This window comes from Cyanistes caeruleus, chromosome 6 (assembly GCF_971803275.1).
Source record: "Cyanistes caeruleus chromosome 6, bCyaCae1.hap1.1, whole genome shotgun sequence".
NCBI classification, from domain to species: Eukaryota; Metazoa; Chordata; class Aves; order Passeriformes; family Paridae; genus Cyanistes; species Cyanistes caeruleus.
The window spans coordinates 44,221,859-44,249,677 of record NC_141706.1 but is presented as its reverse complement, the minus strand read 5'-3'; the positions used below and the strand labels follow the sequence as shown (position 1 = coordinate 44,249,677).

The following is a 27,819-nucleotide window of genomic DNA, read 5'->3' as shown; positions in this document are numbered from 1 at the left end:
TGTGAAAAGCTATCTACTGTAATGGTGCTAGGGTTATTGACAGGTCTGGCTATAAGTGCAGGTTCCATTAGATACATCAGCCACAATGTATTCGCGGCAAATCTCACTGATGATTGCCCTCCTGCAGAGGGAGAGATAAGACAAACTATGATTGAAGTAAAAATGTAAACAGTTAAAAAAAGAAATAGAAGTCAACCACTGCTCTCCCACAGGGGCAAGGACCAAGGATTGTTGCACCTGCGAGGCAGTAATAACATGAAATGTTAATGTGATATACGATTGTAGCACAGATACTGCTTCAAGCTCTTGCTGAAGAATTTATGTTGTTTAGTATTTTTATATGTATATTAAGTGAAGTGCACTTTCCTAGTCTGGGGCAGTTCAGGGCACAATACTGGTAAACTGAAGGGGTTTCATATGAGTCAAGTTAGCAAGAGCATTCTTTGGCAGCACAAGTTACAGCCTGTGGTTTTTACAGGTCTCCAGCAAAAGCCTCTGAACTAATACCGACCCTCTTAATCTCAGGGTTGTGTTATGAAGTATATGTGCTATGTTTTTCTCTTTTGTGTTTGAAGTTGATACTAGACCCATTACTGTAAAAATATACTATTAATTCATATCAACGCATGATATAAATTCTTCTGTTTGGCAACTGGAAAGAAACTGAGCGATATCTCAGTGCTAAAAAAGTACCTCCTATTTTCTCAGTGATAAGGAATGTTTACAGTAAACACTGACATTAAATGATGCTCAGATTTGAAGAATGGCACAACATTAAATGCAGAGTTTTAAAGCAATTGGTCAAAGAGGCATTCTAAGGTTGATTTATCTGTGTTGCTTAAGAAATAATGCAGTTTGTGTGGCTGGCCCTTCATCTGGCCATTAGTTCTCCTTTCAATCCCCACACTTTACCCCAATGCCCAAATAATTTTCACCCTTTGGGTTAGTTGATGTAACATTCAGCAGAAGCACAGAAGTGGCAAAGAGAATTAATTTCCTCCACATTTAATTAAAATAAAATACTGTCTGGGTAGAACAGAAAGCCTATTCATGGCACAGAGGAGAATTCATTGTCCCTTACACTCAGGAGCAGCCAGCTAATTCAGTGATCACACATGTACTAGCCAGCCAGCCAGCATGTCTGTGCCAGATGTGCTGGCTTTTCCCCAGCTGGCAGCATAAAATACAGAGGTAGGAAACATGGAAAGAATAATACAGAGAGCATGGAGTACATGGAGCTTTTGTTGTACTGGACATGTTGTGCTGGAGATGGAAAGGAGCTGGGGAGAAGGACAACTATGTCAGAAATCAAAGACAGTGGAAAGAGTGCACAGCAGTTTTGTGGAGAGCTAGGTGATGTGATGGAGGAGAGCTAGAAACACAGAGGGAATGACATGTATTGGGAAAGACTTAGAGGACATGGAGAGAGTTAGGATGACAGCAGTGAGTGGGTAGAAGATACAACTCCAAAGAAAATGTGTTTAATGATTTCTACTCTTCATGGAAGAATCTTTTAAAAATACTGTAATGCTCTCAAAGTTTCAGTGATCTGAAAAACATCTAACACATTATAATTTTTCAAAAATGACTACACATTACCAAAGTAAGTAAAAATCTAGTGACCTTATATTTCTTCCAGACAAAATACTGGGATACAGAATAGAATGGGATCTAACCAGTAAGGTTACAAAGACAGTAGCCTAATCCATTTCAGTGAATGAGTTTTCACGGAAAACTAGTGACAGAACTGATTACATCCTTAGATGAAATGAAAAGTTCTGTTGCTAAAGGGAGTTGCTCAGTATAACTGAGCTATTTTACCTTATACTCTGACCTTCTGGTTAAATGTGACACTACATAAAATCTGTGTAGCAAATTTTAACTGGCGTGAAAAGGCTGATACAGCCAGAAAGTAATTGCACAGAGGGCATCATTATATAATGGGGTTCCACATAGATCTATTCTTAGTTCAGTGCTATTCAATATCTTTATCAATGAGACGGAAGAAAATAGAAACTTGTTGTTAGTAAAGGCTGCAGATGCCATATTCATATATAAGAAGTTAGTACGTGACCTGATTTTTAGACGCACTAAACATATTTAGGCAATGAAAAAGGAAGATTTTGGATTAGAAGCTAAAGCCACAAAATATGTGGCTACTGCACTGCCAAGCTTTAAAGCACCTTTTGGGCTAAACTCATCTCAAAATGGGCTTTGTAACAGATAGGGAGAGAAATTAGCCAGCACAGAATGACCCCATTCTTCAGTGCTTAGCCACCGATTTCTGATCTGTCAGATCAGAAGGAAACTGCTTCATCTTAAAACCTTCACAAAGAATTAAGCACTTAATTGCTATTTCATACAACCAAGCTGTCTAGAAGTGAGGGTGCTTGCTTGGCCATGTGGGCTACCAGGGCTGAACATCCCTCTTTGGTGTCAGCAAGCTGGCAGATGCACTTCTCAGGTTCTGGAAAGGTGTCTTTGCTTACAAGTTCGTTTGGATGGAGATGCTTTCCAACTCTCCTATTTAAGCTTAGACATTATACAGAAGTGCACATATGCTCAGACAAGCATTAATGTAGTAGCTACTGCCTCTTCTTCCCTCATCAGCTGATGGTGAGAAACAGATGAGCCCAGTTTTAAAATAAAAGTATTCCATGCCATCATGTTTGTTTTTGAGACAAAATCTGGTGCAAGAGAAAAAATGCGAATAGATAAGCTGATGCTGGTGGCTTCTCTCTTTCTATGCATTTATAAGTATAAAAAAATTAAAAAGCACCAGGATCCTGCACCTTTTTGGTGTGCATAGGAACATGACTAGAGTATGCTACCAGCTCTGTTGGTTTTTATATAAAACTTCACTTTCCATGGAGATAACATAAAGAGGATAGAGAAAGATGGCATGTCTCCACCTCAGGGACATCCCGTACCTAGGTCAGAAGACAGAGAAATATCCCTAGTTAAAACAGACAATTAAAACACAGCCTCAGAGAACTGAAGTTTTTCCTCAGTCTTCACTACTTCTCATTATCTTACATGTTCTTATTTGTCCCCTCTTATTAATTTCCTCTCTCGGGTAATGAATGACAGATTTTTCTATCTCTCCTCATAAAACTTTCTTTAGGCCTAGGAGTAAAGCAAAGGCCTGGCATAGTCATTGCTACAGACAGCAGATATAAATATACTGGAGGAAGGCAGTGGAAAAAAACCCAAAGCATTTTTATCAATTCTGATAATTAAATTGGTGATAATAACAAAGCATACTAACCCCTTTGTCCAAACTACAGGTAGCTAGGGACAGAGGCTGTGCAGACTTCCTGAGCCACAGGTTTATTACAGTGATCCTGGGCAGCTCACTCTCCAGACACATTCCATTTTTGCACTGCTGGAAGTACTAACAAGAGTGCCACATGCAGGTGTATTTTCTATAAAGTAGACCATTACCAGCAAAAAGTAAAGTGAAACTATCAATTCACTTAATGCTGAATACCTGTGAGCATTCAGTTTCTGCCACTTCTGGGCGCTGATGGCTACATTTGAATATCTGTAGATGTTTATGACCTACTTTCTGGCTTGTGACCACCTGATGAGCTGGCCTCCAAAGAGCTGGCTAAGCTCCTCTGTGGGCATTGCTGCATTGCAGGACAGGGTCCCTCTGTGCTCTCTGAGTGAGCCACCAGTAGCTGTATCTTATCTCGTCTCTCAGCTTGTGTAGAAGTTTTGGAATCTAAAAAGTGATTTTGGATGTTGTTTTCAGGGCCATTTTATAGTCCTGTTGGACTGCAGGAGCAAAAAGACCCTCTTCATGTTTAGAATATGTTCCTTTATTTATGCCTGTCATTATTTTTAATAACTTCTGAACCAAATTGTCTTAGTGTCCTGCAATAACAAAATAGCACAATAACTGTTTAGTTGAAGTGAGACTTCCTTGCATAGGGGATGCTGTGTCTGGGCTGTGATGCTGGGTGAGATACCCGAACTGGCCTTAAACGACTTAGCTGCAGTCTAGCCATTCCAGCACAGCTGTCAGCTTGGATCAATTTTCCCTTCCAAAAAAATGCTGCCATCAGGAGGAACGCTTTGTGGCTGAGCTATCTTGATCCCCCACTACATTTGCAGCAGGGATCTAGACTATTTATATTCTTCAGCAAACAGCAAAGAAAGAGCACTCCTGAACTGGGAACCAATGTGCACCCCATTCCTGTTCTAACTAATGTCAGGAAGAGTTGGGTAGTCCTCTGAAAGAGTTCCTCATCTAGATGACTGGCGTGGATGCACTGTGGAAAACAGCTGCAACAAAAGTCAGATATTTTATTAGAAATGGTGGAGTTTGAAATAAAATTGAAATCATTTTACCTTACATGATTTTCTGCCAGTTTATGTATTTAAATACTTCTTCAACAAAGAATGGAGCTCTCCCCAGCAAAGGTAATTAGTAGCTATCAGTGTGCAATACAAAAATGTTTTTCTCATTTTGCTCCTACTAAGAGCACCACTGCGTATCACATTAACACTGTCTGATGGCAACAGATGACGGCTATAAAAAATCCAACAAGAAAATTAACAGTAATGCTTAAAAAATCATCACTAAAGACCTGATCTTGCTAATTGATATTTAGGATGAGCCATCAAATTAGTTCTTTGAAAGAGGGTTGGCTGCTGTTCTTACATTACTGAGATTGCTGTGTTGTAGACTTGTGATGGTATCAAGCTGTAAAAAATGCGAATTAATGACCATTGACACACAGATGCAGAAACAACTACAGCTATGTTATCACATGCCCAGTAGTGTCCTTACCATCTACACTGCCCAGTCACTCTCCATCCCTCAGGGTGCACTTTGAGCTCTTCCACTGATAGCAAGTGGGGAACCTCAGAGCACCCAGCCTTCAGAGTATTATGGGCAGTTCAATGGTACACAGAAGCCTGACTTCATGCTGTCCTGTGAAACCTCAAGTTTGGCCCAAACTGCAGTTCACACTCCACCTGAATACACAAAACAACACAGCACAAATGTTTCATCTTAATAGTGTCAAATGGCTGAGATAGGGGCACACAACTTCTCATCCCAGTAGGAGGCTCATCTGCTTCTTTTCAAATGGAAATTGGATGGAAGAGACTGCTCATTTAAAACAGTTACATCTGTGCAGAGATCACTGCCTGTTCTGGCAAGCTAGTGTGCAGACCAGCCAGGGAAAACGCTGAGACACGCCTCAAGCAAGGCTAAAGATGGACAGTTTGTAGTTGTGTACAAGAAGGTACAGCATCACTCACTGATGAAAGAGGAAAGCATCAAAGACTTGAATACAGGCATATTCTCTAAACAGCTGCAAATTAAATATTCAAGCTATTCATCCTGTGCAGGCCCTCTTACAGATGGACTCACAGAAACCTCCACTGTCAAGAGTCACCACATAGCGACAGTAAGACATCTCATGCTGGGGACAGTGTGAGACCACTGCCAGCAAAGGGTAACTATCCAGCACTTGATAGCCATGGCCAGGAGCCTCTCTGTTCCTAAAATAAGATGGAAGAACAAAGTTGAATGGGGCCATAAGAGAAAACTCAGGGGAGAAGGATGGGAGTAGACAGGAAACTAAGAAAAAATTGTTTTCCAAGGAGATGGTGGAAGCTCTCTGGCAGGTGGGGAGCAGGCAGTTGCATGCTTCCCCATACATTTCCTTTGTGCTCATGTGAAGTGAATGACTGTTGCTTTAAATCCTCTTTGCTGTCAAAAAAAGAATTGAGAAGAAATGTGTATAATTATACACAGAATATTAATCTTCTTCCTGGTGATCTACAACTCTAGCATATTCATCACACTGGAACTGTGCTCAAAAGTATTTTCATCTGATTAAAACCGCTGATTCATCGATGCATGTAATCCTTTCCTAATAGTATGTATATAAATGGCTCTTAACAATTTGCACATCAGTTTTTCCTCATTTTTCATTGTTATATGATTTTTCTTAAACACTGAGTGCCATTCTGAACTTTTATGTTTTGATTGAGCTTTTTGGAGAAGTAAGGTGCAGTGATCTAGGCTACAGATTGAAGAAGCTTAAAAACCTAACATCTGATTTTAGCTCTGGCCACAAATTCCCTTTGTAGCTTTGAATAATTCAGTCCAGTCTTGCCTGCTCTGGGATCAATGCTACAGTCACCTTCAACCCTGGACCCACAATATTTTTAGGAATAGTGAATACTTTAACTTGATCACCAGCCATGTACCTCACTATTGCAAACTCTGCCACAGCTCAGGGTATGAAGTTCAGTCTGACTCTCACTGTACCACACCTTTCCACACTTCTGCAGAAATTTGCACTGGAAGATAATTACACACTCTCACCATAAATGTAGCCATTTGCTATTCTTTGCTTCTGAGTCCTTCTGTACCTCCTTCCTTTACTATTTATAGGTGGCTGCTTGCCTAGGAGACAAGGCTGTCACATGATTCACAGCAGGAAATGCCTTGCCCCACAAGGAAACTTGGGATAAATCTTACCTTTATGTTCATGAAATAGAAATCCTTTGCTATCAACTTTTGTTTACACCAAATACCAAACATCCCATAGATATATGATGCAAACAAGAAAAAATGGCTAATGGGACTTCAAATGTCTGAGAATAACTATCACAGACATATGCTTAGCATGTATATTTGTAGTAGTGTCAATATCATGCTTGTCAAACCCTTCAAAGCTGGAACCCAGTCCTATAGGCCAGAGATATTACCAGTTAAAATTCTCACTACTTAAACACCTCTTTCTACACATGTTCACTAATGCTCAGCAGCAGCCCCCTTTCAGCAGCAGCATAAGGCCCTCACATGTCCACTTCCTCTTGTTCACAGCAAGAACCTGGGTGCATCTCACCTAAGCCTTTTGAGAAATCTGAAATAGTAGCTGTGCTCAGAGCATGTGAAGTGTGTACCTAGGAGACTGATTCTGTGTGGAAATTAATGATGGATATTTATGTTATTAAAACCAAAGACAAGTACTGACCTGCTTTTTGTACCTTACCCTGGTGATCAGAGCATTTCTCCCAAGTTCAGCTCTCTCCTTAGGCTGAGAGACAAAGCAAGGTCAAAACCACAGCTTCCAAGAGCTTCACCGTTTGGCAGAAATCTCTTCTTGGGACACAAATTCTACACTGGTTGCTGGAGCTGTTAAATGGCAGTCCTAAAATGTGCACAGTCTTGTGAGTACTTGAGGAAACAGATCATACTCCAATCCCCAGTTCTCTCCATCTCCTTTTTCTTCAGAAATTACTTAAGCATTTCATGCTAGGAAAAGATGCAGAGTTCTTCAGCCCACGTGGAAAGAAGTTTGTAAAGGGTTATTTATACAGCTGGAATTGTGAGAATCTGGAAATCAGTCTTTCTCTTGTGTTAGCTCAGGCAGCTTCGTGCTCACCTGCTGCAAACATTCTGAGTTAATGAACTCCTCCCATATCTTGATCCTGAGTAGTTAAAAACTTGTAATACTCAGTAATATGATATCCAAGAGTCTTTATGAATTTAACTACTAGGACAAAAGTTTCCATTCTGAATATGCAAATGTCTTCAGTGCCTCTGAAAATTAGATCAAGTCTCTATCTAGTCAGTGCCTAATTTTACAGTTGATGCTCTGAAATGTTTGCCCAACCTCTGTATTTTCTGGTTTTTGTTTGTAAAAATGGAACATTAATACTTAATTGCTTCTCAAAACTTTGTGGGAATTAATGCTTCTAAAGCATTTCAAGAATGAAAAGGACCACATAAACTGACAACTACTGTAATTAAGTATGAATTATTTAAAATGAAAATTTGTATTGCAAATGAAGTGCTGGAGGAATGTATTGAACAAACCACCAAAAACTTCACAAAAATTACTAATCAAAACACAAGGCTTAGACATCTTGCAGTACCACCTCTTAACAAAGTACTGAACATCAACTGAGCTGTAGCAATTGACCATATATACACATAGCCTTATTTTGATGGAAAGCAGTTGCATGTGAAATATTTCACCTTGCATTTGGTTCAGCCAGGAGGATGCTTACGGTCACTCAGTTAGCACTGACTTAATGAGGAGCCCTCAAAAGTAATTTCATAGCAGCTGCTAGTGACTGACAGCCTGCTGTTGTCTTGTGTCCTCTTTTTGCAGTATCCAGACATTTTTCCCTTCCACTATTCCAAAAAATAGTTTCTGTGGGGCAGTAACCACTTTTTATTATATATATATATTATTATTATATATTATTATATATATTGTTTTATTACATGGACATAGAACAGTTAGGTTTAAACTCCTGTAGTGACATATGATCCAGTACAGAGAAATGTCAGCGTCACCACTACTGCTACTAAACTTATTTGAAAACAAATGTAACACTTGAGGGGCGGAGCTACCAAGCTATTGGTTTTTATCCGGTGTACATAGAGCACACAGACCATGACACCTACAAGTGTTGCTACAAGAAGCATTGTTAATATCCAACTTTTTAAACAGTATTGTTGTACATGCCCTCCATCTAATTTTTTCCCCCACTTATTTCGTATCTTAGTTTTGGAGCACTGAGAATGAAAGGAATATATATTAAATAGCAAGGATATCTCTTTAACTTTGTGCTAGTGTTCTTTCCAAATCGGTCCCATGAACACTGTCTTTCAGTTTAAAAGACAATGCAGTAAACAAAGTGATTTCACCCTTTTGCATTACTGTTAAATTTCTTACTGGATTTTTTTTAATAGCTCTTTCGCTATTTGTAAAACAACACCTCTTTTAAAGACCATTTAAGGTATGCATAGGATTTACATTGAATAGCTCAAGTGAGTGCATTCTCGATGAAACATAGATGGTTTGGGGAAAGGGAAATTAATAATTAATGTATGTTATAATAATATATTCACATTTAATAACAACATTCCACTAATAAACAGCTAACAATATTCAATACTTCTGAAATCCCCCACCTCCAAACGTGGGTATTATTACTTCAAGTTTTGCAGACACTTCACAAAGTTGTTCTAGTCAGCAAAAGGCCTGACGGCTGGAAAATAGCCAATATAATGTCATTATTGAAGATGGACTCAAGGAACACTTCAGAAAATTATAGACTATTTAGTTTTGATGCCTTTTTGGAGGAGGGAATCTTAAAAAGCATTTCTGGACATTAAATGGGAACCATTTAGGAAAGCTCAGCTTGATGAAGGATAGCTAATATTGCCTCAGGAATGAAAGGTCATGCTTCACTACTGAATTTCTTTCAGGTTATACATAATCAGAGGACAAAAAGGTACCATACATTTTGTTTTCACTTTCAGAAAGTATTCAGGAATTTTTTTAATCAAGGACTAATATATTGTACTATAATGTTGGTAGGAGGAGAAAATAAGTAATTTTTCTAAGAGGAAAACTTTATTATTCTGAAACAAATAGGAGTAAAACACAGGTATTAATGATAGGGGTTTGAACTTCCATTTTATATATATTTTGTGACAATAAGAAATAACAACATTAGGCTATCCAAACCCACATCATTTAAGTCCCAACAGAGTACTTAAGCATGTATATAACTCTAAGCAGATGCTGAAGCAGTATTGTTAATGTAAGTGGAATTACTCAGGTGCTTTAATGATTTACAGAGGTTCAGCCCCTTCGAATATAAGGTCCTAGAATCCAGATTTAAAAATAGTATTTTTGTATGCAAAAATAAATAATTTCTGCAACATGTTCACCAGGGAGCTAATCTGATAATAACAGCACACAGTTTCTTAACCTCTCTCTTCTCTACCACTAACAATTCACTCACAGGTTTCTGATCCATCCAGCATCATGATGCTACCCTTTACAATTTGTTGTACCTCAGCTCAGAAAATTTTGTGTGCTTTAAAATATGAGCATGTAGTATCATCAAGATTTGTCAGAAACAACTGAAAATTTTGAGTTTCTCTATGCTTGAACACCAGAGAAATAAACCTTTTAAATATGTACTCTACAGCAACCAGGTAAGTACTTACACACCTGAAAATCAATCCCATTTTAAAGAAGCCCCAAATTTAACTTGAAAAAATGGAGATACCCAAGACTGTGAGAAGTAACCCTTCTTGAAATCCTTGACTAAGATAAATAAATTAAAGGACCTAAGTTTAATTGTGCAGCACACACAATAGAAATTTTTTTTAGGATGTGAAATAATGAAATTTAGATTACTATATATCTGTTCAGGTAGTTTCATTATTGTGTCCATTTGCATTAAACATATCACTATCAAAAGACCCAACTACATAATATACACTGGAGCAGATTTAGCTAAAAAACTTTCCCTATTTCTTTCTCTAATCTTTTTCTATTTCCTCTTCAGTATCAGTAGCAGTTTGAGATTGCAATTTGAATGTTAAATTTCATGCTGGAAATTTACAGCTGACTGCAATTCTGGAAATATTATGACAAAACAGAATTAGTTTGCACAGAAGTACTTTGTTTTTGGCTTCTTCCAAGATGTATGCAGACATTTGTTTGAGGCCCAAATGCTATAGATAGTATGTTATAAACACGTTAATGTCAAATTGTCCTTCAAACCCTTACTTCTTTTGAGTGTCAGATAAGAGGAATCCTAACCAGGATAAACAAGGTGAAGACTGACAAAATTAAAGGAATGTCAACATGCAGGAAGATTTTCAAAAATTACTCTTGACATAGCCTTAATCTGAGAATTCAAACATTCTCCAAATCATGTGCAGTGCTCTGAAAATAAAGTACAAGAAGAACACCAGATAGACCTCTGTCTCAAAGAAATCAGAGGAGGTGTTGCCCTTACAAGACAGAGTGGAAGAGGAAGTAAATGAGCACTTACACAGTACAAAACACAGAGATGTAGAGAATAGGATCAAGACTTTGAGGAGAAAAGACTTTGAAAAGAAGAAAATATGGAATTTCAAAGGCACCACTGCTAGAAGCCCAACTAAAAAAAAGTGGGGGGGATTTGGGTGGGGGGAAGACTGAAATAGCTCATTTGTGATCCTAAAATTAATCTCACTGGTGTTAGCCATCTCAGGCAAAAATGCCTGAGAAGAAACCAGACACTGAGTCACCTGCATTGTATGGTTACGGGATTCAAACAAGCAACATATGGTTTTATATGGCCTGGTTTGGCCATAGAATATGGAAGCTGAAAGGAATTCTCTCAATAGGATAGCCAGAATCAAAAATCTGTGATGTTGTCTATAACCCAGAGGATATTGAACAAACCCAGAAATTCAGATGAGAATTCTCTCAGAAGCAGTGTGCTAAAGCTCAACCTGTATGTAGCTCTTTAGTTTCTCAGTTTCAAGAGTTTTCTAAGGATGCCTTAAGTTCAGATCAGGAGTTACATCAAGCTACTGATGTAATTGATATTTCTAGACAAATGATTCAAAATCACCATCAGGCATGTATTTTCCACCTTTAAGAATGCCTGTCTTAGGAACTGCATGTTTATCTCAGCAGGGACTCAGTGACACACCATCTGTAATTCGTTTCAGCATTGCTTTGGAAAGACTTCTGAAATACTATGATCACGCTGGTAACACCAGCTGCCCAAATCAATATTTTACAAAATTGAGTTGTTGAATCTTTCTAATGGTCTTCTTTGGGGGAGAGGACCCTTATCATCTCTGGTCTTCAGCAATAAAATACAGATTTTCAGTGTGGGACTGTGCTCTCCCCTCATCCTGCAATTTCATTCAGTCACATGCCTGTCAGTAGTTCTACAGTCCAGACCCATAACCAGGCTACTAATTCTGTGACTTCTGTGAAACATGTCACGAGAGACAAAATGCTAGCAAGATTCCCTTGACATTCTGCTGTACCTCTATCTCTTTAACCTTTTTCTGGCCTCTAATTGTGATTTCCTTGAAGGTGAGGATTCCATTGATGTTCTTCTATTAATAATGAAATGAAAAGATGTTGGCATAAACTGTTTCCTTCTCTTGAAAACTAATTCATTGGAACTAAATACATGAGTTTTAGGAAGAAATCAAACTACAGCTACGGCATATGTGCAATGCAGTCTGTAACTCAAATGATATAATTCTGCTTCTGGACCAGACCACATGGGAGTATAAACATACTGTATATTTCTGAGAATACAAAGTTTAGCCTGGCCAGATGTACATATGATAATTGTAACTGTGGCGTGATGTGAACTATATGCAGATGTATACAGGAGCATTGAATAATAGTAGAGACTTTTTTCATGTGCTATTGTTTCAGCCTGTTTTCAGCAGTTTGTTTAATTTCAAAGTTAAATTAAAAAATCTCAAGACATTAAATTTGTCTTTAAGTTGAGGTAGTTTGTGTCTTGGCTATTTAAAGCTGATCAGATGGGTATGCCTGGCAAGCCAGAGCTCATGAGTTCAAGCACTGTAAATTCATATGCTTTTCTGCACACTACCTTCTTTCAGTAAAGAAACCCAGAAACCAAGTTAAAGTTGATTCATCCAAGTTCTATGAGGTTTTTACTAAAGAAGGATGAAGATTAACCAATGTCTCTATTTTGGGCAAATCAATGTCTAACAAGACTTAACAGTTTAAACTAAATTCTACATAAATTCAAACTAGAGAACACTTTTTTTTTTTCATTTTACTTATAATAATTGAAACATCATATTCAGCATTTCGGTAGTTTTTTTATCTCTGGAAATTTTATAATCAAGATTAGCTTTTTTTCTCAAATATACACTCTAATTTCCAAAGGAATTAATGCCAGGAAAATCTTATATGTTATGTGGGAGGTCCAGCTAGAGAATTGCAATGGTTTCTACTGGCTTTATACTATACAAACAAGCTAAGAACCTGTGACTGAATAGTTGTTGCTACACCACTCCTGTTTGGGGAATAAGCATTATGGTCACAATGCTCTTTCAGTGGCAAAGCTCTTTTTAACTGCAGGCTAAAGTATCAGAGCTTAGAAAGAGATTTCTAGTTTGTCAGGATCACCCATTCTGGCTCTTCGTATTTCTTTAATAATTTCACATTTCATTCCCATTTTCCTATATCCATGTCACATAACAAAATCACAAAAAATTATCAACACCTTGGTAAATTCACCCATTTATTTATTTTCTAATATACTGATCTGTCATGTATAAATTAAGCATTAAAGTTTAGTAATTCAGTGATCAATATATGACTCATATGTTTGCCCAGGTAGTGAAACTGAAAAATAAGCATTCAATAATATATCTTGCCCACTATTACAACTTGAAATAATATTGTAAGAAGCCCATAGCGAGAAGAAGATTGACTATCACCTAAGACACAAATCAGGTGTCTTTTGATCACAGAAAAGTCATATTTAAAGCTAATTTTCAGTAGTTAAAAACTGAAAAATAAGGCTATTACAGCATTTTCTGACTATACAAAAAGGAAGAGTGCTCAAGTATATCACTGTATGTAGTTTAAATATCAGTCTTCCACTTTTTGTTCCAAGACTGGTGCAATTTCACCTTGGAGACAGCTTTAGCATAGGGTTTATGCATCAAATCAGCTTTCCTACTTTTCAAAAGCACAGATGTGTCAGGATCTGTCACCCTTTTATCTTTGTGAAGAATGCTAGGCTAAACTGAATCTGATTCTTGGGCAAATGTAAAAACTGATGAGGATGCAAGGGATCCCAACCTTTGTAAACACTGGCATAATCTGCAGAGGGACAAAGAGAGAGAGAAAGAGAATGTGAGACACTGGTGAAAGAATTCACAGTGCTTAGGAGCCCCAATTATGGACCAAGATCCTGTTTGCATTGTTTAATAACAAAAGATGGTTCTTGCCCCAAGGCACTTCAATAAATGTGGATTTGAAATTAATTTTCAAGGAATGCTAGGGTAATTGTGTGTGCACTGTGTTTAACATATAAGGCAACACACTTTTGGAAATGGCATGTATTGGTGGAATAAAGCCAGCCTGAGCCTGTGTATTGTTAGACTCCATTCGGAAGATAAAAATTATTGTATGATATTGAACAAAGACATAATCTCTCCATTAATAAAATTCAACTTTTAAATGCCTTTCTATATTAGCTATAGAATTTATGCACCTAACACTATCTGAATGAGAAAAATAAAACGTTTTGCATTCTGTCATGGAATGACCTTGATAACCATAAGAGAAATTAGAAAATATGTTCTATATTTGTTATGGCAAATGTATTCTCTGAAGTATTACAGTAATCATTTTTAAGATCACAGTAATTTAACAGTTCCTCAGTTGTTCAAGTACTCTGGCCTTGGATGATTGCTTGAACCTTCACATACACATTACCTGCAAAGTCTTTTTAAACGTTTTTAATACTTCAAACTGTATTTTCCTGAATACATGTTTAAAGGTAGTGTGGTTTAAGGAAGGCCAGATGAAGATACTTCATGATCTTTCATCCCACATCTAAAGTAAAATGAAACTATGTCCACAGACACAGTGTTCACTCATAATTTTTACAAAAATGTTTTTATTTTCCTCTTCAATGAAAGAAAAAAGTGAGCTCTCAAAGAAGAGACATCTTTCACACTGAGCAGGAAGAAGCATTGTTTCACTCTCATAGGCTTGGATCTAGGAAATAAATTCTCCACCATTAGACACCATAACTCAATTCTTCTCAGTGCTGGTAATGGGTGAACTTGTCTCTGTATCTTACTACAAAATCATTACAAACAGTGAATATCACTGCTGGCACCCTTGGGGTATTACCATTCCCTTATGCACCAGTGATCTTCCTGATAGCTGTAATGTTTGGCAGAATGCTTTGGGAATTTTCACTTCTTTCCCATGTGGTTTTTTTTCTGCCACTCTCCACCCCTTTCTGTAAGCTGATCATGTGAAGCTACTCATGGAAATGTCATTCCTCCCCAGACCTCCCCAGCTTCTTTGACCTAGAGCACTGTAAACAGCTTCGATGTTCCATGCAGACAATGAAATAATGTAACATATGAAACTATTGGAGAAGCCCAAACCCTTCTCAGATATAAGGCTTTGGCTCCACTTCTGGTCCCTGAAAGTGTCAGTGACAGTAGACACCAAGCCAGAACTCCCTCTCACACTCCTACTTTCCTTTTTTCCCCAAACTATTTCAAGTTCTTGGTCCTATACAGTGCAACTCTCTTCTTTCCAAAGCTATTTCCTATGTAAGCCATCACCTGGCTTCTTTCTTCCTCAGATGTCTTTCTCCCCTTCAGCCAAGGTTCCCAAAGTCCAATCTCTTGCACCTGTTTGCACATGGAGACCAGCAGCATTAGGCTGGAAGTGTCTGCACAGCGTTCATGGGTGCGTATCTGCATGTCTACAGAAAAGTGCATCTCTCTGGGGACAGTCACAGGACGGTGCATGTATTGGATCACATCACTTCTTGTGAGACCTAATTTGCGAACCTCAATCAGAAAGGAGCTGTTGGACACATCTGAGCCCTAATAAGAGGAAGAGAGTTTCACAGAGCTCTGACTAACATAATACTGCACTCCCAAACTACAAAAGCCAGTTGTTCTCTCTTGGCTATTACAGGACCACAGAATTTCCTCCTTAGCTCGAAAGATTCATCTTCCTTTCTCTACCAGAGTCCGTCAGCAAACCTGAGCAGATCTCCCACAGACTTTCTCTGAGGATAGGTGATTATTTATATATTTTTATATTTATAGGTGATGTATTTCTATAGAGTCTACACTTTCCCAGCATTTTACATCCTCAAGCCCACCCTTTGCATCCACAGTAGAAAATGCAGCAAGTACTTCTTTCTTCTGAGCATTCACGATGAATTCAGAGCAAGACTTCCTCTGTTTTCTGCCTGCCAAAGCATTGTGTACTTGAGTACACTCTAAAATTTCCCAGAGGTACTTCCAAAGGTTGTGCAAGGCTATGATTCAGAGAAATGGTGCTGAACATCTATGTCAGAAAGTGAGCTGTGCTCAGCTGTGTACATTGGCTCAGCTGTTATGCAGACACCTGGCAGATAGAGACCTTCAGCTGCCATCTGTGCTGCTTGTATTGTGCAATCACATCTCTGTAATCTAAGAGCAAAAATGGAGGGAAAGAAGTAGCAATAATGGTGGAGAAAGGAGAGAGCAGTAAGTTTCATATAACCTCTAATATCAAGAAGTGTAGGTCACGGAGCAGTTGATTTTGCTTGCCACAAAAGCAATTTTCATAGTAGGTGATATACAAAATTATCCTAGACACATTCATTTTTTTAGAATAATCAAGGAGAATTACACACACATAAAACTCTTGTCATATATAGGGAAGTAACAGTCTTTACCAGAGGAACTGTCAGAAGCCTTCTTCCATAGAATCCTTAAGAGACATCACAAGAAGTTGTTAGGTTTGTGTAATCTGCAGAGGGTAAAAAATTTTGAGTGACACTATTGGTAGCTACTTTTTACAGCAGCACCTCTACTTGCTGATAACTATCCCTTACCTTCTACTGTAAAATGAAGAGAAAAAAAAATTTAATGTCTACTGGTAAGAGGTGGTTTTATACTTTAATACCTAGCTCTGTATCACATACACAGGAGCAAATCCCAAACCCAGAAATTTAAGACATGGAAAAGCAGTAGTGCAGAAGCAATGTAGTACAGTGGTGGTCTCCTCATGCTTTTTGGGCTAAAAGGGAGACAACCAAATGCCCAAACAGACTGAGAGTTCTTGCAGTTAACATAACCTCTTCTTTACCTTCCCAGCCTTCCACAGAATTCTTCAGAGCTTTCCAAGTTGAGCAGGGCTTCTCTCAGTATTAAAAGGTTTCAGAAAGGGGCTATGTGGAATAAATGGGGTAAATTAGTAAATTCATTTATACAATGGCAATCATGCCTTCAGCTTTTGTAATTGGGCTTTTGTTACTAGGCCTTTTCATATGTCTTTTTCTTAGACGTAACCTTATGTGTGAGAGCTAAAGCAGTTCTCCTATAGACAGCCCTCTGCTCCTCAGATGCCAGGTACAGATTAGCTAAGAAATTATTTCTCCCTCAATTTTCATCTCTGTGTTTGGTTTCTGTATCTGGTTTTGATCAGGTTTAGATGGATTATATGTTTATTCTTGTATTTAGAAACTTTTTGGAACCATATGTGTATGTTAATCCAGAAACACATACTAATATGAATATATATATAATTTACTTTCACTTGTTTTTTACAAATTACTTATTGCATCTAGTCTTCAGACCAAGACCACGCTCTTCCTACTTGTTAGTACATTGAATATGTAATGCAGTAAGATTGAACATTAAGATTATACTTCAAACTATTCTGCAGTTCTACAAAACATTAAATAATATTTCATAATCTGTGATTAATTTTGGTTCTTTACATAGTTGCTAAGGTAACATGCTGGAGTTTGTGATTCAGTTTTATTCATAACATTTTAAAAATAAAAGACTTATAACATTAAGCTGTATTTATTATTTCTATAACCTCTGCAATTCTCTGTGGACTTCTGTGTAAGAGACAAAGGCAGTCTGGTGTTCTGGACTACCTTTTCTCAGAGGAAATAATGTAGGGTAAGGTACATGGCACCAGACATTAGTTCATTAATGTCTTACTGCTCTTCCAGAAGACTCAGATATTGGAGGATTTTATAATCTATCAAAATTCCTTTGTTTTGCTAGTACATGCTTGTCCCTCCTGCACGATTGGTCCAACATTTTGTATCGTTCTTTGTTGAAACCCCTCTCATACATGTCTGAACCAGGTACATCCTTTCCTCATCAGGAGAAGCAGCAAGCTCCTTGTGGCCTGACCCTGCTGTTCTGTACTGAAGTGTCTCCTATCTTACTCCTTCTCAGGCAAGCTTGGGAAGCATCTCTATTGCATGCTAGGCCAAGCACAATCATCTGGGAAGGTTTTGCTGCCTGTGCTTTTCACCCTGCCATTTGTGCCTTCAGTTCCTTGTGTTCAAGGGTTTCTGTGCATGCAACACACTTCAGTATTTATTTTAATGATTCATTAATATTTTAAAACACAAATCTCTTGTAATCACAGAATTTCATAATTTATTTAGGAAGTCAGGTGAACACCAAATGACTACGGATTGTAGTTTCACCACACGGAGGCTATTCTGAAGATACAATTTTTAATTTTGAGCCCTAGGAAAGACCTTTCTCACCAATCACTTCAGTTACTCAAACTTGCTGCTTCCATTGAATTGGGAAAATAGTATGACAGCATGAAGTGATTATTAAGTTTAATGTTTTTGTTCACCTAGTTTACTGCTTTCCCATCTACCCTTTACTTGCAGAGGACTTAAAATAAGATAGAAACTGAAGGAAGCACTCTTATCCTGCTGTTGTCTATTTAGCTTTCATTAAGCAAGTTGGTGCACAGTTCACACTCATTCTCAAAACCAGCCCATCATCTAAAAGTATTTAAGTAGGACTCTGCATTATATACCAACCTCTGCAACACTAGTATTAACTACTGACATCTGCCAAGGCTGACTAGTAAGTGCTTTACAGTATCAATTCATCCCAAGCAAAAAGCATGTTTGAGTGCTGCAGTGCTCTTGTTAACACCAATGAGAAGTATCAGAGCTCATATGACACCTAGCAGAAATTAGTACCCACATTCAAAGAAAAGCTTTTGTTATTTTCCAGAGTATTATGTGGACTTTATTGAGATGACTGCATCTGACACCTGCTGTAATATAAAATGCAGCTATAATTAGCCAACTGATGCTCTCCACAGTTTAGGTCGAATCCCTTCTGTGGGAATTATGCTTTAAAATATTCAGAACTCCAAGTGGCTCTCATTACATTTAATTTTTACTTAGAATTAGGTGGTCTAGAAAAAAAATTTAGGTTTGTAATAGCCCCCCGCTGAATGCCACACAGCAACGTGAAAACCCATAGATTTTTTTCCAAATAAAAAAATGAGAACAAGCAGACTACACTACAGCCTTCAATTGAAGTCTGGCTTTGCTTAATTGTACTTTTTGCACTCATCAGTCTCTCCTCTTCAGAGCAAGCTACAAAAATTGCCTGAATAGCCAAAGAAAAGTTTCCCACAGTCACTGGTCACAGAAAAACACCATTGTCCTTCCTCACAGTTTGATGGACAACATTTCTATAAATGGGTAGCCAGTCTGTCAATGGTACCCTTGCTGAAAAGGCAAAAGAAGAGAACAGATTCTGCCAATATCTGACAAAGCATGTTAACACATAATCAGGCATTCACTAGTCAGGCAGCTGCCCCTGGGACCTTCATAACACAGGTGCCTTTAAGCCATTTCCTATTCACAGATAAAGGAAACAAGCAGGAGATACCTGGGAAAGGAGCAGTCTATTGTCGCCTGTCAAATGTCCATCTTCTAGGCTGCCTGTAAAAAAACAGAAAGAACACAAAAGAAACTTCAGCCTGAACTGCTAAATTATAAAACAGCAAAATACTCTCCAAGTCCATAACTTTAATCTTCATTTAAATAATAATTTAAAAGGTTACCATGTCTTATAAGATGTACCTTCTTCATTCTTTTTCTGCATCAAACGGAGCAAAAGATCAGTCATGCCCCCAAGGCCAACAACTAGAATAAAGTCAGCAGTAGCTATCCCTGGACTCTCACCTTCACTCTCTGCACCTTTGGTATGGTTTGTCCATGCCTAACCTGTTCTCTTCTTCACCTAGCTGAGATTATTAAATTAATCTTTACACTGAGGAAACTGGAATTTTCTGAGAGAATCAGTTTAGTGTGAATAAAAGTCAATTAAACTACAGAAAAAGACTCTTTTCTTATTTTTTTAAACAACTTTACCTTAGCGAGCCTAACAAACAAGTGACATTTCATAGTCAATGTAATCTAAAGGCCACTCAGTGACCACTTTAGCAGCGACTAGATCATGATAAGACAACAATTAGCTTTACGTAAAGGAAAATATTTGTATTTTGTGATGGTGCAAAAGATGTCTATTTCATACACTCAGCATATTAAATGCTAAAAACTATAGTCCCAAGCAGGAACTCAGTTTATATTTAAGTAGTTTCATTTCTTTTTCAGGGTAATTTTAGTAGCATTGCCTGTGTGTTTAATGCTAAACACAAGAAACACATTAAAAAGCTTTATCTAATTCTATGGAAGTTCTTGGTGGAAGCAATTCATGGAAGCAATACCTAGAAAATTGTTTTAGGAGATGCATCACAACAACTGGAATTCCCAGATTTTGTTGAGAGGCTCCTGCAGGTAATGCACTGTCTCTGAAACATAAACTAGTGCCATGAAGCACAAAACACTTGAAGCAGAAAACAGAATATTACACGGTACGAACAAATAAGAGTGCAAAACTCTTCTGTACACTTGCATATGAAACAGTATTGATGTCTTGCCTCCTCCTCAAGCAAGTTTTCCAAAGAGCCTAGTTATGATTTCTCGCAACTACAATTCTCATAGCAGATCTACTCTTTCATAAAGACTGTGTGTGTGTGTATATATGCATATATATGTGTATGTGTATATATATATATATATATATATATATATAAATATATATCTGAAATTTAAACAGGAAAGTTTCTAAGTGCCTGCAAGAAAGTTATTCAAATTGAATTCACAGTGATAATGAAATTAAGAGGAACTGAATAATTAATAAGCTTAAGGTAAAATTCAGTATGATAAAATGTAAATAAAAAAAAACATTTATGATAACTTTTGCCAGTTTTTCTTGGTCACTTTTCGGAGTTCTGTACTATGAGGTCTCCTAACATTGCCCATACCTGTTCAGCTTAGCTACAGTGACACTTCTCAACTTTTTAGAAGGTCTGCTTTTTCTCTGTTGAATCAGTCTCAGGTTTACAACCTAGGCCCAGTCTTGCAAAGGCTTTTACACACAGGCTTAGCCTTATGCACATGAATAGTCCTTTAGAATTCAGTAGAATGATTTGTGCACAAAGTAAGCAGGTGCATGACCAGCTTCACTGAAAGTTTGGGACCCAAACTTCATATTCCTTATTAACAAATGCCTCTTCTGCTTTAGAAAAATATTGACAGTGTAAAAGATGAGTGTGAGCCTTTATTCATTTACTATAATACAAATAACTTTATAGTTACTTTATATCCAAAATGGGCATTATGTATTTGGTATGAACACAGAGGGATATATCCAGAGAAGCTTACAGGATTCAAGTACTTATCTTTGTCATATGGATATATGAATTCCTTAAGGTTAATTTGAAAAGCTCAACACAACTACATAATATAGGCCCCTAATTTCAACTATTAGTTTACAAATCTCATATCTAAACTAGATCTGGATCTGGTTTTTGAAGTCTGCCAGGGGGCTGCCAGAACATGGAATGATCAATCAGACCAATAATGACAGATGTGGTCTATTTGATGATAACAGTCTAGCTCCTGGGGTATAGAAATTTATAACTTGAACTGTTGAAGCAGGAGATAAACTTAAATTTTAGTAATATAAAAATTTATTTCTGTTCCACAGAAAAGGCTAAGAAGACTGTAATGTTTAGAAAAGGACTTGGCTCTCAGCTAAGCTCAGTGAAAAGCTTGTACACTGCACAACTGAAGAATCTTATTTAAAACATTCCTAAGCATCCGTCACTATTATTTACTTTAAAATAATAGTCAAATTATACTAATAAAGATGCAAACTACAGCTTTTAAAATCAAGCACTCAGCAATCAAAGAACCCCAATAGTTAAATTTTCTGTGAAATAAATATGCTATATTCCTGTTTCCTTGTTAAATATAGATTTTCAAGTGTCCCGTTAAACTTGAGTTAAATATATAATACGTACGGCATGTACATATTAATGCAATGGAAAATTATTAATTTTTAGTCTGTCTTCAGCTATGAATGCTTAATTTCACAATGCTTGTGTCAAAGTACTGACAGTCTGCAAAAAGGGGAAACACTGTGAGCATAGACACCTGCTCTGCAAGGCACCTTCTACATTTTTATGTGATAGTCTCACAAGAAAATGATAGGAAAGAGATTTATAATCAAATCTTTCAAAGTAGCTATAGAAGTCTAGAATTTGCAAACACAGAATAATTATAATAATGGGTCACTGACTTCCTAAGAAGAGCTGTTGAGCTAGGACTTGCAGGGGTCAGTTCTCAATCCCAAATTATATAACTGAATTGAAGGATTTTGTGCAGAGTGCTAATCACATTTTCAGATGGTGGCAAGAAAGGGGGCAGGCAGGTATATAAAATTCAAATATGTTGTAAAACTACTAAAGAAAGAAAATGAAAATAAAGACCCAAGTAAGGAAGAGCATGAAGCAGTATTAGAAAATCACAAGGGTAAAAAAATTCAGAAAAGAAGGCTCATGGGTATATGTGTGTGCCAGGATAAGGACACTAAACAGAATGCAGGCAACAGCATTGTGAATGTTAGGAACAATCAAATTACTGCAAGTCATAAATACAAGATACTTATAGGTTTATTGGTTTGCCTTTCTTTTCTAATGGCAAATCAGGGCTGTATTTCCACCAAGACATTTTGTTAAAAACCCCATTCCAACCCTGTCTGAACAGGGCATTCTAAACTTTGATAAAGTGAAAGAAACACCAAAAGGTCAGCAGAGACATTTGCTTTGAAGGAATTCAGCTCCTACTGGAGAACTAGATTTGCAATTCAGAGCCTTATTTGATGAAGTTAATAAGCACATGACTACATTTTAGGGATGCAGGCTGAGGTTTTTTTTCAGCTGGGGTAGTACTTAAAATTAGGCACCAGTTTAAGTATCTTGTGAACCAGGATCTATAAACTTTGTTGGAGTGATGCCTTTTCCCTGGGTACTTGGGAAGCAACAGAAGTGACGTGCTCTTAATTCTGAAATCAATGCTTGGATAAATAAATAAAATCTTTTATTTTGGAGGGACTTGGTAATTTCCTATTTTAACCCTAATTAATTATTTAATGAATATGATACTATCAATTTTCTTTTTACAACTTAGATAATTTAGAGCAGTACTGATAATCTGAATATTAGAAAAAACTACATTTACAGCAGTTGGTGTCAAATTGAACCATTTTCCTGGGGCACTGGGCAGAATTCAGAGTATTGTTTTAATCTTTGAAGTTCCAAATTATTTCAGTTTATTTATTTTTTTTTTCTGAAGCATTGCTTCTTTTGCCTTTCTCTGTGCTACAGCTGACATAAGCAGAAGTACACAGCTTAAGCTTTTCAATTCAGGAGAAAAATCTGCTTATACGTTACACAGCCTCCTTAGCTCAGCACTTCACTCTTTGGCACAACAAACCTCAATGACTGGTACATTCTGCCAAGCACCCACCTTTCTTTGGGTGTTAGTTAGGAACAAAGTTCAAGTGTGAGATCAGAAATTATCGTACTGTAATATTCAGCAGAAGAAACTGCTAGCAATTATGACAACAGTGACCAACAAAGAGAACTTGTGTCAATTAACTGAGGTTTACTGTGATTTTAAATTGCTTAAAGGCACCTACACTTGGAAAGAGGTGAATATGTTTATCATTTTACAAACAAAATAAAAAGAAGCAATAGTCCAAAACCAAAAGAAAATGGTTTCCTGTTTCAAAACCTTTTTACTCAAATCACAACATTTGATATTTAAGAACTTAGTGGGTTTGTGCTTATATTTTTCAAGGTGGTTTCAGTGGGAGAGGCTTTTATGTGCCTCAATATTCCATTCAGGGATCAAAGCTGCAGAAGATTTAATATTATCATGACAACTCTATCCCTGAGTGTTGAAAACAACTCCAGATTATTCCCACCCTTGTTTGTCATATTATTAAAATATCTGGACATTACTGCCAAGTTAGACATTTTTAAATCTTCTGATTCCTCTTTCTAAACAAGTATCTCTATCTCTGGCAGTCCACTTCTTGCCAGTTTTCTATAAATTTATTCCAAATTACCAGCATCTTTCCAGCAATGAGAGCTTCCAAAATTTCATTGTTTCACCAGCTTTAGTAAGCACGCCATGTAATTTCCTCTGTCTTTATGGAGGCCTGGATTTACTGTGGCCAGCTTTACTTCCAGAGGCGATTACAAGTGCATTCATTTTTACTGAGCACTACATGCAGTGAGCATATAATCATCTTCTGGAGCCACTCCACTCTGGTCTGTCTCTTCCATTAGATATGAAGGTTTAACATCTTTGCCTTAGCTGTATTTGCACATTCTTTTCCCCATGCACTCATTTTCTCACATGCTCTCATTCTCCTAACCTCTTAAATCAACTTGGATTATTTCTGTTCTGTTCATGTTTGTTTAATGCATTGCATAATTTAATCTGTGAAACTTCAGATGATACCAAATTTATTCAACTAGCAGTTGAAACCCAGATTAAGGTCTTCTGAGACAGAGCAAGTAGGAAGAAAATCTTTCCCCATAGGAATCATTACCATTTCTCTAAGAGAAGACATTTACAAACAGGAAGAAGGCCAAGATCCCGTTTCTGCTTAGTAAATAAAAGGTGGGCATCAATAACTCTACTGACTACTTCATGGTCTTTTGCCTACTTTTCTTCTAATGACCACTAAAAAAATAATAGTGTATCACCCCCACTGTCTCTTGAAATCCTCCACGTTCATTAAATCTCTCCTATATTTCAATGTATCTTTCTGATATTTATATGCTTATCTGTTTATTTTTCATTTGAAATGCTTTTTGCCCCAAAACAACCTCTGGCTACAGGTAAAGATAACATGTTCAAAAGCAAAGGAAAGATCTTAGGTCTCTCAGTTAGGAAAGCTACACGTACCCATTGCTAAAGTAGACACATCTGCTCCATCACTCCTGGAAAGATGGATTTTTCCAAACTGGAATCTGTCAGGTAGCTGAGCACTCATCATTTGAAGTTAAAAATTGGTTCAAATGCCTGGACTTGGTCAGTCTTTTCAGGTCATTGGGAATTCAGTCAGGACAAACTGTCTCCTGCAACACTGAGAAACAGCAAGCAGTGCCAGGTTGTTAACATCTGTGGTCCATATTCTGCTCTGGCCAGCAGAACATTTATGTGTTAATTCAGTGTTGTAGTGCTGGTGGGGAAGAGGAAAGAGCAACGTATTTTCCTTTATTTTTGAAAGCTTCGTGATTTGATCCAAATGACATGATTACATTTTGCAGGGCTCTCCAGCTGCATGTTCAGAGACAAAACTGCAAGAGACAAGGCAGGTTGAAGCAGCCCTTGATCATGAGCTGGAATTAGTATTGCTGCACAGAAATGCAAAACAAAATTTCACCTATTTTTTTAATTGACTACCATATTCTGTGCATGTGTTGTTTTTTTTTACAAAAACTGTGTATTTTCAGGAATTAAGTAAATTTCTAGTAAATTTAAGTAAATTTCTATGTGTTTCAGAGCTTCTAAATCCCATTCTGTCAAAAGTATTTCTGAATCCAAAGAATGGCCCTCATCAACTGAATTCAAACAAATGCCTTCTAGTTCACCCTATATACGATATTCTTGCAAAATGCAGATATCCAAGCAATATATTTATAATCATTAGCACTGAAGTCCTCTTTGGAACTAATTTTTCTCTGGAACTGAGCAGAGCTTTCTCTGCTTGAGTCTCCTCAAATGTTGTGGGTTGCTAGTGCTGAAAGCCTTGTTTAGTAGGATTCATTTTCACTATATCAAGGTATGTCTAATCTGGAAAGGAACCCCCAAAACACCTGATTTTCATCTGACTTTCTAATATTTTTATTTAAGAATGTTTTAACATTTGTGTTTACAACTGCACTCACCCTTTTTCAATGGAATAAAAAAGTATTGGTAGAGGGTCAGGGAACAGAAGGAAGTACAAAGATCAAAATTAGGCTATCAAAACAGACATCAGGTAGGAAACCTTTATAAGCATTTATACTGTCTTAGGAAAAAAATTTACAACTAAACTGCCTTACAGGAAGAGAATTTTGCAATCCCCATAGAGTGCTCTGACAAGCCCTGCAGTCTGATTTAAAAACAACCCTGCTGCAAGCAGAAGAGTCAAGGCTTTGAGCAACACACATGAACGCAAAAAAGCGCCGCGGAAACAAGGGCGGCAATCTGATCTACTGAAATAAACACTGGTGATCCTCTCCCCCACGAAGGAGCACTCACTGCAGGCGTGCACTCACTGCAGGCGTGCACACCAAGCGCCCGCGCTGGCAGCGCCCGGAGAGGCCCGGCCGGAGCTGGGGCACAGCCGAGGCTGAGGGAGCGCGCGGCCGGCCGGGAGCGCGCCCCCACAGCGGCCCCGGGAGCGCGCCCCCACAGCGGCCCGGGGAACGCGGCCCCCGGACGGGCCGGTGCTGGGAAGCCCCTCCATTGGCTGCCGCTCCTGTCCATCAGCGCATGGGGCGGGGCCAGAGCCAAGCGTTCGTCATCGCGGGGCGACGGCGCGGCCCGGCCCGGTGTCATGGCGGCGGCGGTGGTAGCCCCCAGTCCGCTCCCGCCCGGCGCCCGCGCTCCGCAGGTCGACCCTGCTGCCTCCGAGGTAGCGAGCAGCGCCCTGCGCTGTCTGGCCGGGCTGGCGGGGCAGGTGAGTGAGGGGCGGGCAGAGGGAGAGGTTCTGGGCGGAGCTGGGCTGGGCGCCGCGCCCGCCTCACATCACTTCGCTCTGGGGGCCCGCGCAGGGCTAGCTGCTGCTTCTCCCCGGCCTACGTGACCCTCGTGGGCTCCAGGGATAGAGCACGGCGCCGGAGAGGACATAAGTCCGCCACAAACAAGGGAGCTGCCTCGTTTGTGGAGGCTGTTCGCGCCTGGCTTCTGGCTGGGGCGGCGGTGCCGCCTGCCTCCCCCTCTCCCTCCGGCCGGGGCAGCCCCAGGGTGCGTGGCTGCTGCTGCTGCTTCTCGACCACAGCCAGGACCGGGCCTTTGCCTGGCAGTAACGGGACGTCGGGTGTCACTTTGTAGTTTGACGGATGATCTCTTCCATGGGAAAGTGCAATTTGCTTAATTGCTGTATCGTAATTAATTTCTCTGAATTGAAAAGCTACTGAAAGCTTGCGGTGCATTAAATCAAGATAAATGATCAGGAGGTTGAAGTTAGCCCTGCCTTGGTTTCATATGCTATGAAACACACAGTTTATGTGAGGGTCAGACTTTTTAGAGGTGCTCTTCTCTATGGTACTTAAGTTGAAACGCCTACTTTTTGTTTAGTAATGTCTGTGAATTTTGTAACACACAGTAGTGGTGGAAGGCCCTTATCAGGAGAAGGTTTTAGTAATAACTTAATTATTGCTATAAATAATTTGAAGATTAATTTTCCTCTATGGAAATATTTATGTAGTTCCGTGAAGGCAGTAGAGGCACACTCTTATTTCAAGAATTAGCAGTTTGAAGGTTTGAGGCCAGATAATACACAATATCTGCAGGAGCTAGTGTAACTTAATGTATGTTTGGTACAGAAATGGGCTCTTAGATGCAGAGACAGTTTAGGAGTAGCTGCTGGCTGATTTGAAGGTATTTTTTAGATTGTTTCATCTCTCATCTGCATAGAACTCTATTATATTTGCTTCTCACCTCCAGGTATGCTAACAGTTGTCTCTGCTTTCAAACAAAAGGCAGTCAAAATTAAGGGCTTGATAATTCAGGCATGTGCTTCAGAGTCTCAGTTTTCTTATCTCTAAAATTATTAAAAACTACCTTTTTTGGCTTTTGAACAGGAGTACAGTGTTAAACAGTGTGATGTTCAGGCACAGCTAACTCGTAGGACTACTAAGGTATGAAAACTATCTGTTGAGGTTTAAAGGCCCCATAATTATTCCTGCTGAAAATTCCGAATGTGATCAATGAAGAGCTAGTGACTGTCAGTTTATCTAGTTGTGAGGACAACACTATGAATGACAGAACACATCAGAGAAAAGTTGGAGCTCTTGTATTTATGAAATATAC

The 27,819-nt window shown here is 38.4% G+C and overlaps 1 protein-coding gene and 1 long non-coding RNA gene across 10 annotated transcripts in view; one reads left to right on the top strand and one right to left on the bottom strand.

The window, feature by feature from the left end:
• Nucleotides 1–553: 553 nt before the first annotated feature.
• Nucleotides 554–26,221, bottom strand: LOC111930008 (uncharacterized). 2 transcript variants are annotated; one of them, XR_002864984.2, is made up of 6 exons: nucleotides 26,044–26,221; nucleotides 24,703–24,883; nucleotides 19,262–19,314; nucleotides 16,677–16,758; nucleotides 16,264–16,337; nucleotides 554–7,181 (listed from the first exon to the last, which is right to left on the bottom strand). It is a non-coding gene; the product is annotated as an uncharacterized LOC111930008 (long non-coding RNA). The 2 variants fall into 2 exon arrangements; XR_002864983.2 differs by lacking the exon at nucleotides 554–7,181 and adding an exon at nucleotides 13,065–13,664.
• The window catches only part of MBIP (MAP3K12 binding inhibitory protein 1), a 16,226-nt gene continuing 14,577 nt past the window's right edge, over nucleotides 26,171–27,819 (top strand). For 3 of the 8 annotated variants that reach the window (XM_086894117.1, XM_086894112.1, XM_086894111.1), the window contains exons 1-2: nucleotides 26,326–26,464; nucleotides 27,591–27,647. In XM_086894117.1, the coding sequence (XP_086750243.1) occupies nucleotides 26,342–26,464; nucleotides 27,591–27,647 (180 nt within the window). In that variant the 5' untranslated portion in view covers nucleotides 26,326–26,341. Of the gene's footprint in view, nucleotides 26,465–27,590; nucleotides 27,648–27,819 lie in introns of all 8 variants that reach the window. The other 5 variants (XM_086894119.1, XM_086894113.1, XM_086894116.1 and 2 more) reach the window with 4 other exon arrangements.